General features: G+C 45.0%; 1 protein-coding gene across 1 annotated transcript; it reads right to left on the bottom strand.

Annotated features, from left to right (window-relative positions):
* Positions 1–16,137: 16,137 nt before the first annotated feature.
* LOC137948156 (ATP-dependent 6-phosphofructokinase 4, chloroplastic-like) lies at positions 16,138–17,784 on the bottom strand. The gene is made up of 3 exons (XM_068794130.1): positions 17,576–17,784; positions 16,963–17,212; positions 16,138–16,866 (listed from the first exon to the last, which is right to left on the bottom strand). The coding sequence occupies exons 1-3, from the start codon at positions 17,782–17,784 to the stop codon at positions 16,138–16,140; spliced, it is 1,188 nt and encodes a 395-aa protein (XP_068650231.1).
* Positions 17,785–17,903: the final 119 nt, after the last annotated feature.

The following is a 17,903-nucleotide window of genomic DNA, read 5'->3' as shown; positions in this document are numbered from 1 at the left end:
AAGCCCAAAACAGCAGCACTGAAATCATACACTTGTTTCAGTGTGTTGCTGTTCAGATCTAGCCGAACACAGCAGTAGGTTACTGCCCAGTTCCAGCCGAGCACAGCAATGTGCTGTTGTTCAGATTCAGCCGAGCACAGCAGTGTGCTGCTGTTCAGTTCTAGCCGTGCACAGCAGTAGAAGAATTTACTCTCTCAGCTTTGGATCTACCAATCCCATGCCATGTTACACGATCTATAACAAGGGACCCTAACATCTTGGTATAAGAATTTTACGTTCCGGATATAACACGGCGAAGAGAAGAAAAGAAAACCAAGCCGAAGGGAAGCTTGAAAATCTTAGGTTTGTTAAGGAGAACGCACACCCTCGAGCTCGTTGTGAAGAACTCAAACCCTCTATTTAACCTAAATTCAAACTTTTCTTCTTTCCATTCCATTTCCCCTCTAAATAAGGTTCAAGTCCACAAGATTCAAGAGAAAATTATAATTTTGCCCTTCCATGGCATTTTACTTGAAAAGTAAACTAAATGACTAAGTAACTGACTCAGTCAGAGTAATTGACTCAGCCATGTCGTCTCTGCCTGACTCGGCCTACTATTGGGTTAATAACATTACACCCCCCAGGAGAACGAGCTTGTCATCAAGGTCGAAGGTAGGGATGCATGCCGAACGTCGCCACATCTCCCCAAGTAGCATCGGTGGCATCCATGGCAACTCACTTTGACGACAAAAGCGGTGAAGCCAGGCCCTACTCTGCCCTCTATCAGTCCTGGGCTGGTGTTGAACAGCCCCTCATTTTGGCCCCCCATTTGCAAGGTTGCACTGCTCACGCTTTTCGTGTGCATGGCAGAGAACCAACATGGCAGCATTGCACCCACAATCAACCCAGCGAAGATTATAGGTGTCGCCCCTTCCTTGTGGAAAATTCAGCGTGGCTCACACCAACACCAAAGAGAGTTAAAGACACTAGGGGCGGCTGAACCCATGGCGAGCCCCTTTCCAATAGCAGCCGTTGTGTGTTATGGACTCCATAGGATCAAGAGTAGTAGGTAGACGTAGGGGCAATTGATGTAATTTTCTGCTTGTTTCATTTAGTGGCATTTTTGTAATTTCGTCAGACATTTGTGCTTTGCGTGATTGTGTTTGGGGTCGTTCCTATTATTTATAGGACGTCATTGGAATGAAAGGTAAGCTTTGAATCATAGTTAATTGAGATTAGGTACTCTCTCCAATGAGGCCTAGGTGCAAGCTTCCTCCAAAGCTTGGTTATCCCTCACGTCCTTTCATCTTCCCCTCTCCCGAGTTGCTGCTTCACGTTCCTTCTCCTTCTCCATTCCGAGCTCGTCTGTTTTCATCACTTCCGTCTAATCCTCTAAACTATTTCCCTCGTCGATTACCTTCCTGCACGTCCTCTATCCCCCCACCAATAGACACGTCTTCTTCCCTTCCCTGTCGAGTTCCAACAGCCTGACAGTTCATCTCCTTGTTGGAAATCACTGTGACGGTTCACCTTCCTTGCGAACTTCTCTGTTGCCATTGGGCATTCCAAGCATCCGAAACATAGATCTTCACCATCTCTAAACTTGGAAGACCGAGAAAGCGTAGGTGTTAGGATCCTCACGAGCCATGGATCTTGTCACCCTCCTCTCTTCTCTTCCTTCCATTACCTTGTTTGACGTTGAGATGGAATAAGGGAATGATGGAGATTGAATTTTGGAAAGGAGAATTTCGGAAAAGAATTGGGGAAAAATGGGAGAGAGCTTGAAGGAGCTCTTGACCTGTTTATCTAATTTACTCTAGCTAAAGTAGACTCAATTCATACCTCTCATTACCCTAGCTGTCCCCTTAAATAGGGTTGAGGACGTCCAAAACACTAAAGACTCCTTGGGTCAAAGACAAAACCAAACCAAAAACAATTACATGGAAATTGAAAAACACATTCATTAATTCCTACGCCTGTTGTCAACTCATGATGCTATAGAGTCCATAACATCACCCCCTCCTGGAGAAAGAGCTTGTCCTCAAGCTCGAAGGAAGGATATAAGAGTCGAAATGCTGATAACGGCTCCCATGTGGTGTCGCTGGGGTCGGCATCTGCCCACTGGACAAGAATTTTCCAATCACCTTGAATGTGGCGTGCGTTTACCACCTGAACTAGAATAGAGAGGACTCTGTCCTCATGTAGTGGCGGCTGTAGAGTGTGCAGTAGAGGCGAGTCACCCTGGAAGGGCTTCAATTGGGAGACGTGAAATACATTATGGATCTTTGATTCCTGTGGTAGCTGCAAGCGGTATGCCACGTGCCCAATTTTGTCCAACACCTTAAATGGACCATAATATTTTGGAGATAGCTTATGGTGCTTGGATGTAGTCATAGACAGCTGGCGATAGTGTTGAAGCTTTAACCACACATAGTCTCCAGGGAAATAAGATACTTCCCGGTGCTTCTTATCATAATAGCGTTTCATAGAGTGCTGGGCCTCCTATAGATGAGTACGTACCTCAGTGAGCATAGCGTCTCTTTCAGCTAACGCTTGGTCCAAAGTGACGACTTTGGATGCCCCTGGTTCATATGGTAACAGACGAGGTGGATCTCTGCCATAAACGACCCTGAAAGATGTAGTTCCCGGTGCTGTGTGGTAAGATGTGTTATAGAAAAATTCTGCCCAAGAAAGCCATTTCACCCACCGTCTAGGTACGTCCCCCACAAAACAACGAAGATACATTTCAATCATGCGATTGACGACCTCTGTTTCTCCGTTCGTTTGTGGGTGATATGCAGATGAAAATGCCAATTGGGTGCCCTGTAATTTGAATAATTCCTTCCAAAACATACTGGTAAAAATGGCATCCCTGTCACTGATAATGGATGAGGGAATTCCGTGTAATCGGACAATGTTGTCCATAAATAATTGAGCGACCTGAGCAGCAGTATATGGATGCGCCAAAGCAATGAACTGGCCATATTTTGAAAACCGATCAATGACGACGAGTATCACAGATTTACCTGATGAAACGGGAAGGCTAGCAATGAAGTCCATGGAAATGTCGAACCAGATTTGAGACGATAGTTGAAGAGGTTGCAGTAGGCCTACCGGACTTAAAGATTCGGCCTTGTTTCGTTGACAAATCTGACAAGCAGCTACATAATCAGCAATTGTGCTCTTCATGCCTTTCCAGTAAAAGTCCCGCTTATTCGAAAATATGTTTTCTGTCAACCCTCATGTGTGCTATCATGGATAGAGGACAGGATGGTGTGAAGAAGTGGGGACGTATGAGGCATAAAGATCATGTTTTGGTAGAGTATGAGACAATCCTGAATCATCCAATGAGGAGCTGCTGTCCCCTGTTGAATATCCTAATATAATGACATGAGATTCGGATATTGATGTACTTCCTCACGAATAGAATCTAATACCAGTGAACGTGGGTGACTGATAGCATAAACTTGTGTGGCTGAATTATCCCGACGTGATAAAGCATCAGCCCCCAAATTCGAACTACTTGGCTTATAGTGAACCGTAAAATCGAAGTCCATGAGTTTAGTTAACCAATGCTGCTGTGGGGATGTGGTGAGGCGCTGTTCAAGAAGATACTTGAGGCTGTAATAATCTGTACGAATGAGAAATGGTCGTCCCCAGAGATAAGGTTGCCAATGTTGGACAACCTTGGCTAACCCAATCAATTCCCTCTCATATGCAGCTAACTTATGGTGGTGTTGTCCCAACTGACGGCTGAAATAAGCAATGGGGTGTCCCAATTGTTGTAACACTGCCCCTATACCTTCCCTGGATGCATCATATTCTACCACAAAGTCTCCCTCAAAATCTGGTAATTGTAGGACTGGCGCTGAGGCTAAGGCCTCCTTTAACAGGTGAAAGGCCTGTTCCGCTGAAGAAGACCTGTGGAAGGCATGTTTTTGGAGAAGATTGTTGAGTGGTGCTGCTATCTGGCCATAAGATTGGATAAATTTTATGTAATATCCTGCTAGGCCCAAAAATCCCTTAATGCTGTGATGGAGGTGGGAATCAGCCAATCTGTTACTGTTTGTATCTTGATTTGGTCAACTTTCACGCCCACAACTGATATGACATGGCCCAAATATACCACCTCAGATGTACCCATAGAACATTTTGATTTATTCAAAACCAAATGATGAGAGCGTAGAATGGTAAATACCTGACGGAGGTGGTGGAGATGTTCTTCCCAATTTTTGCTGTAGACCAGAATGTCATAAAAAAAGACTAACACATAGGCGCAGAAGTGATGAAAATACCTCATTCATGAGGGCTTGAAAGGTGGAGAGTGCATTGGAGAGACCGAAGGGCATGACGAGGAACTCGAAATGACCGTGATGTGTACGGAACGTAGTCTTCTCCACATCTGCCAGGTGAACTCTTATTTGATGATAGCCCTATTTCAAATCTAATTTGGTAAAAATTGTAGCACCATGTAACTCATCCAGCAACTCATCCACGACTGGAATGGGGAACTTGCCTTTAATTGTCTGCAAGTTGAGTTGCCTATAGTCGACACAAAACCTCCATGATTTATCCTTTTTACGTACTAGTAACACATGTGAGAAAAAAAGAGATCGACTGGGCTGGATCATGCCTTGAGCGAGCATATGCATGCACTGTCGTTCTATTTCATCTTTCTGTATATGTGGGTAACGATAAGGTGGCACCACTACTGGATCAGTTCCCAACTTTAAACGAATGAGGTGATCATAGTGACGCACTGGTGGTAGACCCGTAGGGTCATTAAATAAATTCGCAAATGCTGTAAGTAAAGGAGCTAACTGACCATCACCATTGTGCTAAAGCTGTAAAGTGTGAACTACGTTAGGGACCTGTGCCACAATACCTTGTAATGTAATCTGACCCTGTGGTGTCGTAAAGGTCATAGTCCGAGCCTGAAAGTCCCATAATATAGGTCCTAATAACTGAAGCCATTTGACCCCAAGCACCAAATCAAATCCAGCCAAAGGAATGACTAGTAAATCTGCCTGAAAGGAATGTCCCTCAATGGTGAAAGGGGTGTTTGCACATAAACCCACACTTGCAATTTTAGCCCCATTGGCCACTGAAACCGAGAGTCCCCTTTGCTGTTGAATTTCCAATCCCAATTGTTGCGCGGCTGGTTCATTGATAAAATTATGTGTGCTGCCCGAATCAACTAAAGCAAATAGCATGAGATGATGTAACCTGGCCTTTACCTTCATGGTATTAGAACTACGCAGGCCATGCATGGCATGGAGGGAGAGCTCTAGTTCTTACTGTACCTCTTCAACAAATTCATTTTCAGGAAGCTTTTCTGTATCTTCTTCCAACAGTTCAATACTGAATAAGTGTTTACAGGTATGTCCTGGAAGAAATTGTTCATCACAATTAAAACATAGGCCTTTGGCCTTTCTAGCTTCCATTTCCTGTTTAGTCAAAAAATTTGTGTGGCATAGTGTGTGGAGGCACACTGGTAGACTGATCTGCTCGGTTAGGGGCAGGGGACCCAAAACGTGGACCAAATGCAGTACCCTGTGTTCTGTTGTTCCAAAATGGTTTTCGGTGTAAAGACTCTTTTAGAACCCTCTGTTTGTGTTCCATAGATCTGGTATAATTCATTGCTGAGTCCAAATCTGTCGGACCAAGTAATTCCACTTCCAATCTAACCGCCTCTGTCAATCCAGCATTAAAAATCTGAACATGTAGGTGAGGAGGAACAAATTCACTAGCTTGGGCCAACCTTTCTTGGAACGTTTTTTGGTAAACTTCTAAGGTGCCTGTCTGTTTATAATTGATCAATTCCCCCACTGGGTTGCTGCTAGCTAGAGGTCCAAACCTCAACTGGCAAGCATGTTTAAAGTGCAGCCAATCCTGAGTGGAATGGACATTTCGGTAGTGATGGAACCACATGAGTGCTTCATCGAGCAGGTGGTAGGCGGCCAAAGTAACCTTGTCCATTTCCACCGTTTGTTGATGATAGAAGAATTGTTCACATTTCGTGAACCACAGTAAGGAATCTTTGTAGCCATCATATGTAGGAAAGTTAAGTTTAAAGTACCTTGGAACCGTGGATGGTCCTTGTGCGTGAGTAGCCATGGGAACCAGTGGTTGGCGTAGGGGTGGATTTGGTGGTGGCGTGAATTGTTGTTGATGTACTGGTTGTTGTTGAAAATTGGTGGCTGGTGGTGGCGTTGGTGCTTGAAGTGCAGCAAGTTGCCGGATGACTGTTTGGAGAGATGATTCCAGCATATGTAATGTATTATTGATGTGAGAAATTTCAGTACCTTGAACAGTGGATCGTTGTTGAAGTTCTGAAAGTACTTGACGTATGTCCTCTGGAGAAGAGGAATCACCGAGGGTGGACCTGTCTGATACCACATTGTTAGGATCCTCACGAGCCATTGATCTTGTCACCTTCCTCTCTTCTCTTCCTTCCATTACCTTGCTTGACGTTGAGATGGAATGAGGGAATGATGGAGATTGAATTTTGGAAAGGAGAATTTCGGAATAGAATTGGGGAAAAATGGGAGAGAGCTTGATGGAGCTTTTGACCTGTTTATCTAATTTACTCTAGCTAAAGTAGACTCAATTCATATCTCTCATTACCCTAGCCATCCCCTTAAATAGGGTTGAGGACGTCCAAAACACTAAACATCCCTTGGGTCAATGGTTCAAACCAATAAATGCTAAACCAACCCAAACCAAAGACAACACCAAACAAAAAACAATTACATGGAGATTGAAAAACACATTCATTAATTCCTACGCCTGTTGGTAACTCGTGATGCTATAGAGTCCATAACAGTAGGGTGACTCGATCTATGGCTAGAGATCTTAACAACGTGGTATTAGACAGGACCACCTTGGACGACTCTTCCTCTCCAGCGGATGGGTGTACAACTATGGAAGATTTTAGAACAGAGCTTCGGACAGAGATCCAGGAGCTTCGGGAGACCATGCTCTAGCTTTTCAACTCTCTGGGTTCATGGGAGGTTCCCTGTCCGGGTAGTGGCTCACGCCCTGCGGAATACCTCGACCCTCCACTCCTGCCTATGCCTCCTATGCCCCTTGCTTAGAACCCTCCGGGGAGCTTTCATAGCAACAGCAATACAAATGTCCCCAGGTACACCAAGTTTACTTTTTTGACTTATGATGGGTCTGCAGACCCGTTAATGTGGTTGCAATGCTGTGAACACTTCTTTTGGCACCGACAAACCCACCTGGAGGAGAGGGTCTCGTTGGCTGCTTTCCATCTGCTAGATGAGGCATTACTGTGGTATTCCTAGTTTGATTCGGCACACCACATACTTGATTGTGATTTCTTTAAAGAGTCATGCCTGTTGAGGTTTGGGCCCCCTGCACGCAGCAATCCCCTTGGGGATTTGGTTAATCTCAAACAGACGTGCTCCATCGAGGAGTATCATAAACAGTTTCAAGAACGCCTTGCCCGTGCTAGTCTGTTTGTCCGACCATGTCAGCATGTCAACTTGTTCACTGCCGGGTTGGTGGAGGCTATACTCCTTGAGGTGGAATTGCATGGGCCCTCCTCTTTGGACCATGCCATGAATTTGCCCTGAACTTTTGATGCTAAACAACACATCTTAAAAGAATCTTTGGTACATCGCCCTCCTTGGCCGAGTAGGACACCAACCCCCAACACCCCTCTGCGTTCAGGACAGCCTACAACCTAGTCAGCCGAGCCTACCAGGTCAGCGCCTCCCCCTCAGTTTATTAAACAACTTTCTAAATTCGACATGGAAAAAAGGAGGGTCTAGGGGCTCTATTTGAACTGTGATGAGAAGTTCACTCAAGGTTACATCTGCAAGAGGCTGTTTTGGTTAGAGGTAGAGGATCCAGAGGACAACCCCCTCCTTTGAAGAAGAAGTAGGCATAAAAGAGGAAGCCCCAACTATCTCCCTCAACGCCATCACTGGGTTATATAGCACCATGATGATGCAGGTCCATGCTGGCATCCAGGCTCTTCTGTTACTTGTACTGGTTGATTCGGGCAGCACCCACAATTTCCTTAGTCAACCCACAGCCCAACAGTTGGGCTTGCCACTGCAGCAAAATTCAGGCATCTCGGTTTCAGTAACAAATGGGGAAAAAATTACCAGTGTGGGGTTATGTGCAGCAATCACTTTCGTTATTGAAGGCCACACCTTCCAGGTAGATTTTCCGATCATTTCGCTTGCTGGTCCTAGGCATTAAATGGTTACAGCAGTTGGGACCAATATTGTGGGATTTCAAGTCCCTCACTATGAGTTTCAACCAAGGTCACCAGCAGCTCACGCTCCATGGTATGCATGCTCCCCTGCCGTGTACTCTTCAGACTATCTAGTTAAGGATTCAGAGGCCAGTCAATTCACGCAGCTGATGGAGGAATTTGCCATCTTATTTTAGCAACCTACTGCCCTCCCTCTGATATGTTACGGTCCCGAATCATGGATCGAGTAACATGGCGTGGGAATTGTGCATCCAGCGCTGGTACTGAGTTGCTGGACTCGATAAGGAGGGTTAAAGATCCATTCTTTGGCTAATCTTCCACCAGTGATCAGTCTCCCTTTTTATGAACTCATTCTAGTGCTAAAGTTATAGCTAGAATGGAATTAATTCAGGTGGGGAGATAAGGGAGGAATACGTGTTCTTGCTCACGTAAATCAGGGTTTCAACTCTGATTTGATACAGCTTGTTCTAGGACTTGAAGGCCTAGCTTAGGGGGTTTCAACCCTGACTTGAAGGCCTAGTTCGTTCTTCCCTTGCTCTATTTCCATGATGCTTTCCCAACAAGAAGAGTGGTTCTAATCCTTCACGTGAAAGAAGCAGAATTCTCCTTACTTTGTTGCTCGTCAAGAGGGAATTGATCCAAGCTTGTTGTTGACGCTGATGATGAGGGAAGACCCTCTCTTCAGGCTTGGAAAAGGGGCTGGAAGCTCCTCTTCTTAGTATAGATGATGAGGGATGAATTTGGGTGAAGATGGATGGCAATGGATGGTGAAGGATAGGTTGGATTTTTGAAGTAAACCCTAAACTCGAGATCAAGAGGTGATCTCAACCTGTTTAGACTAGGTTATTCTAAAATCTCAAAGCTTACCTATTTCATTCATACCTTTCCCTTATATAGGTCACGTCATGGAGTTTTAGGGTTAGGGTTACAATAATTCCCCATAATGCCCTTACATATAAAGTAATTAGAAATAACTCCTACTTAAAATAATATAAGAAATAAATCCTAAAAGAAATATAAGAAATAAATCCTATTGAGTGAGTTGTTGTTGTCTCCTTCGTTGTGTGACTCGGTATGCTATTGAGTCCACAACATCTGCGCCCCCCCCATGGAGAAAGAGCTTGTCCTCAAGGTCAAAAGCTAGGTAGACTTGTTTGAAGAAGTCCACACGTTCCCATGTTGCAGCGTCGGGGTCAGTGTCCGTCCACAGAACGAGAATCTCCCAATGGTCATTTGTCAGCTACGCGCGTAACACTGTAGTTGGGTTAAGAATAACCTCGCCATTATCAACTGGTGGTAGGAATGGAGTGGATGTAGGCTGTGCTTCGGAATGCGGCTTCAAAAGAGAGACATGAAACACATCATGAATTTTGGCCGTGTCCGATTATTTGAGCTGATAGGCGACTGGTCTCACGCATCGAAGAATGGGAAACGGCCCAAAAAATCTAGGTGAGAAATTATAACGTGGAGGTCCCGCAAGAGATTACTGATGGTAGGGCTGCAGCCGTAGCCACACATACTCCCCAACCTCAAAAGAGACCTCATGGTGGCCTTTGTCGTAGACATCCTTCATCCGAGCTTGGGCGCATTGTAGTCGTTCTGTGATATTCTATAGCAGCAGATCCCGGTCTATGAGTGCCTGATCAATCGCGTCCACCCGGGTGGACCTTGGGTTTTATGAGAGAAGGCGAGGTGGATCCCGGCCATATATAAACCAGAAAGGAGTGGATTGCAAGGTAGAGTGGAACTAAGTGTTGTAACAATATTTGGCCCACGGAAGCCATTGAATCCATTGCCGCGGATGATCCCCCACCAAGCACCGTAGATACATCCCAATGGTGCAGTTCACCACCTCAGTCTGCCTGTCTGTTTGTGGATGATAGGCGGAGGAGAACTTTAATTTCATCCCACTCAAGCGAAATAGTTCCCCCCAAAAGGTGCTCGTGAAAACTGCATCTCTGTCACTCATAATGGATTTTGGAATGCCATGTAAGCGGACTATCTGCTCCAGGAAAGTCTGAGCTACTCGTGTTGCTGTATACGGATGAGCCAATGGTATATAATGTCTGTACTTAGGGAATCTATCAACCACCACGAAAAGTATGGATTTGCAGGAGGACAGGGTAGGCCTTCCACAAAATCCATTGAAATGTTGGCCCAAACCTGCGTAGGAAGCGCCATTGGCTGGAGAATACCGGCTGGACTCAAGTGCTCAGCTTTGTTACGCTGGCATACCTGAAAGTCGCCCACATAAGTCGCAATAGAGGGTTTCACGGATTGCCAGTAAAAATCAGCTCGAATTCTGTGCAAGGTCTTCTGGATCCCCTCATGTGTATTGTCATGGTAGGCCGAGAGAATAGCTGGAATCAACTCGGACTTAGGTGGAAGGAAAATCCGCCGCTTGTAATAAATAAGTGAATCCTGGATGGACCACTTCGAATTCATCGTCCCTTCCGAAATCTTCTGATGCAGTTCCTATAGTGCAGAGTTAGTGGCATGTGCGTCTCTCACCAAGTCTAGAATGAGAAATCTTGGCTTGCTGATCGAATAGACCGACTGCTGATCTTCAAAACACCATGACAAGGCATCTGCCGCTTTATTTAATCTCCCCGCATGATACTCCACCGAGAAGTCAAACCCCAACAACTTACTGATGCAATGCTGTTGTGGTGACATCGTCAAACGCTGTTCTTTTAGGAATTTAAGGCTGTAGTGTTCCGTGCGTATGAGAAAAGCCTGGCCCCAGAGATAAGGCCTCTAGTGTTGGACCGCTTTGGCCAACCCAATCAATTCGCGCTCATAGGCTGCTAGCTTGTGATGACGGACTGCCAATTGTCTGCTAACATACGCAATATGATGACCCAACTGCTGTAAAACGGTCCCAATGCCCACGCCCGAAGCGTCGCACTCTACCATGAACAATTCATCAAAGTTGGGAAGTTGTAATACTGGCGCGGATGCGAGGGCAGCTTTGAGTGCCTCAAACGATGTGGTGGCCCCCTCATTCCAAATAAAGGAATTTTTCTTGAGTAGACTTGTCAATGGTGCTGCCACTGGCCCATAGTTCTGAATAAATTTGTGGTAGTAGCCTACAAGACCCAAAAAAACCCGTAATGCAGAACACGACTATGGCTGCGGCCACTTGTGAATAGCTCGGATCTTCTCGGGATCCACCGTAACCCCCTCATGTGAGATTATGTATCCCAGATACCCCACATGTGAAGCTGCAAAAGAACACTTGGAATGTTTCAAATAGAGCTGATGTGCTCATAACAAGTCGAAAACAATCTGCAAGTGTGCCAAGTACTCCTCAACCGACTTGCTATATATCAAAATATCATCGAAAAATACAAGAATTTTTTTTCGAAGATAGGGGCTAAATACCTCGTTCATCAAAGCTTGGAAAGTGGAGGGTGCATTGGATAACCGGAACGACATGATGACAAACTCAAAGTGGCCATGGTGCGTGCAGAACACCGTCTTCTTGATATCAGAGGGGTGCATCCGGAACTAATGGTATCCCGAATGGAGGTCGAGTTTAGTGAATAACCACGACCCATGTAACTCATCCAGGAGCTCATCCACTATCGGAATCGGGAACTTGTCTTTTACTGTCTGCATGTTCAACTCCCGATAATCCACATAGAACCTCCATGTCCCATCAATTTTCTTCACAAGTAAGACGGGTGAAGACAACGGGGAGCGGCTGGGACGAATAAGACTCTGTTTCAACATCTCATGGCACTGACGCTCTATCTCGTGCTTTTGAAGGTGTGGGTAACGGTATGGTCGCACGATCACTACCTTAGATCCTATTTTCAAACATATCCTGTGGTCATAGTGCCTCAGGGGAGGCAACTCTGAAGGCTCCTGGAAGAGGTCAGAGAACTCTTCAACCAGACCATCACTAGTACTGTCAGGTTGATCCTGTGTCTGCAAAGTGTGCATGCGGTGGGCCTTGTCCACCCGATAGCCCTGTAAGAGCACCCGACTTCTGGCCAAATCAAAGCTCATGGTTAAAGCCGAAAATTCCCCACAGAATGGGCCCAACGTTTGTAACCATTTAATGCCTAATACCATATCAAATCCCGCTAGGGGAATAACAAAAAATTCAGCATTAAACGAAGTGAAGGCAATGGAAAAAGTTACCGCCTTACTAATCCCATAGCTAGGGACCTTCTCACCATTGGCCACTGAGACGGTGGCTATCAGATGAATGTGTATCAGGAGCTGGAAATGCTGTGCGGCTGTCAAACTTAGAAAATTGTGTGTACTCCCCGAGTCGACTAGTCCCACCAGTTCTCGTTCAATGACATGAGCTCGGACTTACATTGTAGTAGGCTATTTCCGCCCAGTAATAGCATGCAAAGATATCTCTGGTGGTTCCTCCTTGATAATATCCTCTGGCTCCTCTAAATCCTCCACCTCGAGCCAAAACAATTGTTTACATTGGTGTCCGACTAGATACTGCTCATCACAGTTATAACATAAAGTTTTGGACCACCTTTCTGCCATCTTCGCACTCGTCAATTTTTTTATAAAGCTCGGTATGGAATTTCCAGGGCGGAGATTTGCTACCCGAGTCGTAGTTGGAGTGTGTCTGGATGGTGCTACTGTAGATGCTCCCTGAGATGAATTATAGTAGCGCCCTTACCATGTGAAGGAAGTGTTCCTCTCACTCAACCAACCCAGTTTACGTTGCTGTAGCTGTTGTCGTTATTCCATTCCTTGGGCCATATTCATGGCATGAGCTATATCCGTGGGCATAAGGAGTTCTAACTCTTGCCATAAATACTCATTGAGACTTGCTGTGAATAAGGAGACCTGCTGGTCAACCAATACTCTCTCACCAACACTAGCCAACTTTTCCTGGAACATTTTTTGATATTGTTCCACCGAACCCGTTTGTCTCAATAGGACTAACTCTCCCAGGGGGTTGCTATTGGCGGGAGGCCCAAATCTAACTGTGCATAGATTTTTAAATTCTCCCCATGTCATTCCCGGTCTATCTTTCTCTACTTGAGTAACCCATAATATGACTTCATCTGTCATATGGAAAGAGGCTAGTTGCACCTTATCCCATTCAATAGTCCCTTGGTTCAAATTTGTTTTCCTCACATATATGGAACCAAATTAAGGATCCACAGAACCATTGAAAGAGGGAAACTCTAACTTAGTGTACCTTGGGACTGTGCCTCCATGCTGAGGTCCTTGGAAAGCAATGCGCCCAGGCCACTGCTCCCCTCTTCTGTGATATGGTTGAGCAACCTCTCTCACTTTTGGACTCTGATGTCTCTCTATCCTCAACTCCTGTAGCATGCTGATGACTCGGCTCATCTCTTCTTCCAAACCACAAACCTTCCCCAATATTGGTTGTGCTGTTTCAAGGCTATCTTCTATTTTTTGTATCCTGATTTGGATTTCTTCATTACTGATATTATCCCCCATGTTACCTTGCTCTGATACCAAGTTGTTATGGTCCCGAGTCATGGATCGAGTAACACAGCATGGGAATTGTGAATCCAGCATTGGTACTGAGTTGATGGACTCGATAAGGAGGGTTAAAGATCCCTTCTTTGGCTAATCTTCCACCAGTGATCAGTCTCCCTTTTTATGAACTCATTCTATTGCTAAAGTTATAGCTAGAATGGAATTAATTCAGGTGGGGAGATAAGGGAGGAATACTTGTTCTTGCTCACGTAAATCAGGGTTTCAACCCTGATTTGATGCCGCTCATTCTAGGACTTGAAGGCCTAGCTTAGGGGGATAGCCTTGGCTCACGTTGATGGCTTCCCTTGCTCTGTTTCCATGATGCACTCCCAGAAAGAAGAGTGGTTCTAATCCTTCACGTGAAAGAACCAGAATTATCCTTTCTTTGTTGCTCGTCAAGGGGAATTGATCCAATCTTGTTGTTGACGCTGATGATGAAGGAAGACCCTCTCTTTGGGCTCGAAAAAGGGACAGGAAGCTCCTCTTCTTAGTATAGATGATGAGGGATGAATTTGGGTGAAGATGGATGGCAATGGAGGGTGAAGGATAAGTTGGATTTTTGGAGTAAACCCTAAACTAGAGATCAAGAGGTGATCTCAACCTATTTAGACTAGGTTATTCTAAAATCTCAAAGCTTACCTATTTCATTTATACCTTTCCCTTAAATAGGTCATGGAGTTTTAGGGTTAGGGTTACAATAATTCCCCATAATGCCCTTACATATAAAGTAATTAGAAATAACTCCTACTTAAAACAATATATGAAATAAATCCTACTCAAAGAAATTATAAGAAATAAATCCTATTGAGTGAGTTGTTGTTGTCTCCTTTGTTGTGTGAATCGGTGTGCTATTGAGTCCACAACACGATACGGGCTTGTGACCATCGCATTCGACTGAAGTTGGGCACTGAGCCAGTCATGGTACGGCCATACAGGTACCCTCACTTGCAGAAGGACGAGGTAGAGCTCTAGTGTGAGCTGATGTTAACTCAGGGCCTGATTCAGCCCAACCGTTCCCCGTTCTCATCGCCGATTCTGTTGGTCAAGAAACATAACAACTCATGGCAGTTCTGTGTAGACTATAGGGAGCTCAACGCTCAAAGCTCACACGATGAAGGATAAATGTCACATTCCAGTGGTGGACGAGTTGTTGGATGAACTTCATGGCGTAAACTTATTTACGAAGTTGGACTTGAAATCTAGATACCATCAAATCCGAGTCCACTCTGATGATGTGGAGAAAACGGCGTTCCATACCCACCATAGCCATTTTGAATTCTTGGTGATGCCCTTTGGTCTGTCCAACGTGCCCTCTACATTCCAGGCACTCATGAAAGATGTATTCCAGCCCTTCTTGTGCAAATATGTTCTTGTGTTTTTTGATGATATTTTGATCTATAGCCAAAATTGGGGCAACCATTCAGCACCTGCGCCAGGTATTCCACCTTCTACGTTCGCACCATTTATTCCTTAATAAGTCTAAATGTGTGATAGGAACTTCCGAGGTTTCCTACTTGGGCCATGTTATTTCTACATCAGGTGTTAAGGTGGATAGTACCAAAATCCAGTTAGTGCTGGACGAGCAGACTCCGCATTCGGTCACAACTTTGAGGTGGTTTCTAGGGTTGGCCGGTTATTACAGGAAGTTTATTCGGGACTATGGCCAGATCGCTGCACCACTCACAAGCCTACTCAAGCGGAACACCTTCACATGGATTGATGCAGCTGATTCGTCCTTCCAACAGCTGAAACAGTCCTTAGCTTCGACACTGGTTCTACAACTTTCAAATTTTGAAGAAATGTTCTTTGTGGAATGTGATGCATATGGTGGCAGCATTGGCGCCATTTTACAGCAGTAGGGCCACCCCATAGCATATTTCAGCTTGCGGTTGGCTCCACACCACCACAAATTAGCGGCTTACGAGCGGGAACTCATTGGCATGGCCAAAGCCTGTTACGCCCCGGATCTAGCATGCGAGGAAGACGATGAATAGGGAGGATTGCTGTGATGTTTTGAGCCTTCGAAGGGAGCACAACCCTGGACCTCATAGGGAGAATTCGACCTAGACCTCAAAAGGGAGAATCCAACCTAGACCTCAGAAGGGAGAATCCGTCCTTGCTAACAACTATTTGATTCAATGCTTACTTTCTTCATTCATCTAACGTCCCTATATAGGGAGTTAGGGAAAACATGCCAAAGGCCATCAGTTCAACAAATTACAAATAAACCCTAATGAATAGAAATTGCAAATAAACCCCTAATGAATAGAAATTAAAAATAAACCCCAAATGAGTCCAAAACATTACTCCCCTCTTGGAGAACCAGCTTGCCCTCAAGCTCGAATGTAGGATCGTGTGCCTGTGCCGAAGGTTGGGTCCATGTAAAGTGGGAACCGTAGTATCAGTGTCAGCGCGCTGGACTACAAGAGTAGAGCAACCAAGCGGAGGAGCAGATTTTTTTTTTTTTTGGTAACCTCGTCATTACAATTCTCTCTTATGTCAGTATAATGCAATGCTGCGGTTGATATAAACCCACTGTAACGACCCATAACTTTCACAATTCCAACACCATTCTCAACAATTTCAACTGCAACGTGTGCAACATTAATAGGCCTCTGAGCATCTTCTACAGCTGTGTTAAAATCGAAGGATTTTCCAATCACTACAATGTCATTATCAATAGTTTTAGGGATTCCAGCAACAGCGACCGGGAGCTTGCGTTTCTCAATTTCCTCATATGTGGCATATGCTCCTTTTTGGGTTCCATGACCTTCAATTGTGTAAACCGGATTAATGTCCCGGTCCTGTATGCCGTCAACTATTTTCATTGTATCGTGACCTCCCAGTGAGGTACAAAGGAAGGTCCCACCATGTTTGTGAATATCATTCACAACCTTTGCTGTCAATGGAATGGTAGTTTTGGAGTAAAATCCTCTATATCCTCCTTGAATAGCAAGGATGTCATTCATTCCATACATAATATTCAAACCACATACTATCTCTTGAATAACAGTATGAATACCAGGGCACAAGCCACCACATGTGACAATGCAAGCTTTGACGTCATGTGGGTTGAAATAGACCTTCTCCTGAGGACCTGCACGTCGAAAATGTACTCGTCTTTGACTATTTTTCTGGACAACAATCTTCTGGGCAACCACACCTTCTAGATTGACAAAGTTCTGCTTAAGGCTTTGAAAGGCAGGGGTTTTTTCCTCTGAAAACCGGTTTCCAATTTAGAAAACCAGAAGGACAGCATGAATTTCATCCTTTGATAAAGCAAGGCATCTGACAAGCTCTGTTACTATGTCCATATGAATCAACAACATATCAAATAGCCCAGGAGTGTCAATAACATTCACAACATGGCCATCTCCAAGAACAGTTTTATGCAATTCACAGTTAGTCGGAACACCAGAAGCCTTAGTCTTTGAAACAAAGACCTTCCGTCCAAGTTTCAGCTTCAAATTGACTACCCAAAAGAATTCTATCTCACTGGGATCCAGAAAAGGAAACCCTCCATTTGCAATTTGACAATTCACCTCCGCATAGGTACAGTACGCATCCACAGAAAAAAAAAACCCTCCAAATTTCTTTCCCAACGTCCCCAAAAAATAGTTTTATGGATCCTGACATCCTCCCAAAAATTTGATCTCGACTTGCATAGACCCAAGCCGAAATTCCCACATTTGGGCTCTGGTTCGTGGCTTCCCGAAACAGAGAGCTTTTGTTCCCAATTTCCGAGCAGCGTTGTTGCTGCTCATCACCTTGGAGGCCCTTCAACTTCATGGAAGTGGCCCTTCAACTTCATGGAACCACCAATTTGAACTAAAAATAGATGGCGTTTCAAAATCTTACCCAAATTTTGTTAGATATGGTTCCCAGCTGGGCTTCCGAGGGCAAGGTTGAGGCTGAGAATGGGAATCCGGAAGCCAGAGCCCACCGGATTTCTTTCTGATGGCACCGACGGAGCCTCCTCTGTATCCGGTGGTGAAAGGCAAACCTGCGCTGATGTGGCGAATATGGTTGGCGATCGGCGGCCCGTTCCAGCGGAATGTGTGCCCCATAAACTGCTAGTTCAGTGAGTGTCATGGTTTGTGTCGCCGAAGGAAGATGTATGGCTTTGTGGGAGACAGAGGTGGGGAAAAACCCCTCTGATGTGTACGATTTGGGGTCACCGCCGTCT

Source organism: Aristolochia californica, unplaced genomic scaffold (genome assembly GCF_029961685.1).
Source record: "Aristolochia californica isolate CCGP_79_NKW_82.1479 unplaced genomic scaffold, dmAriCali1.0.hap1 SCAF_1, whole genome shotgun sequence".
Classification (NCBI taxonomy): Eukaryota; Viridiplantae; Streptophyta; class Magnoliopsida; order Piperales; family Aristolochiaceae; genus Aristolochia; species Aristolochia californica.
Note: the sequence above shows the minus strand (reverse complement) of the source record. Positions and strands in the feature narration are given on the sequence as shown.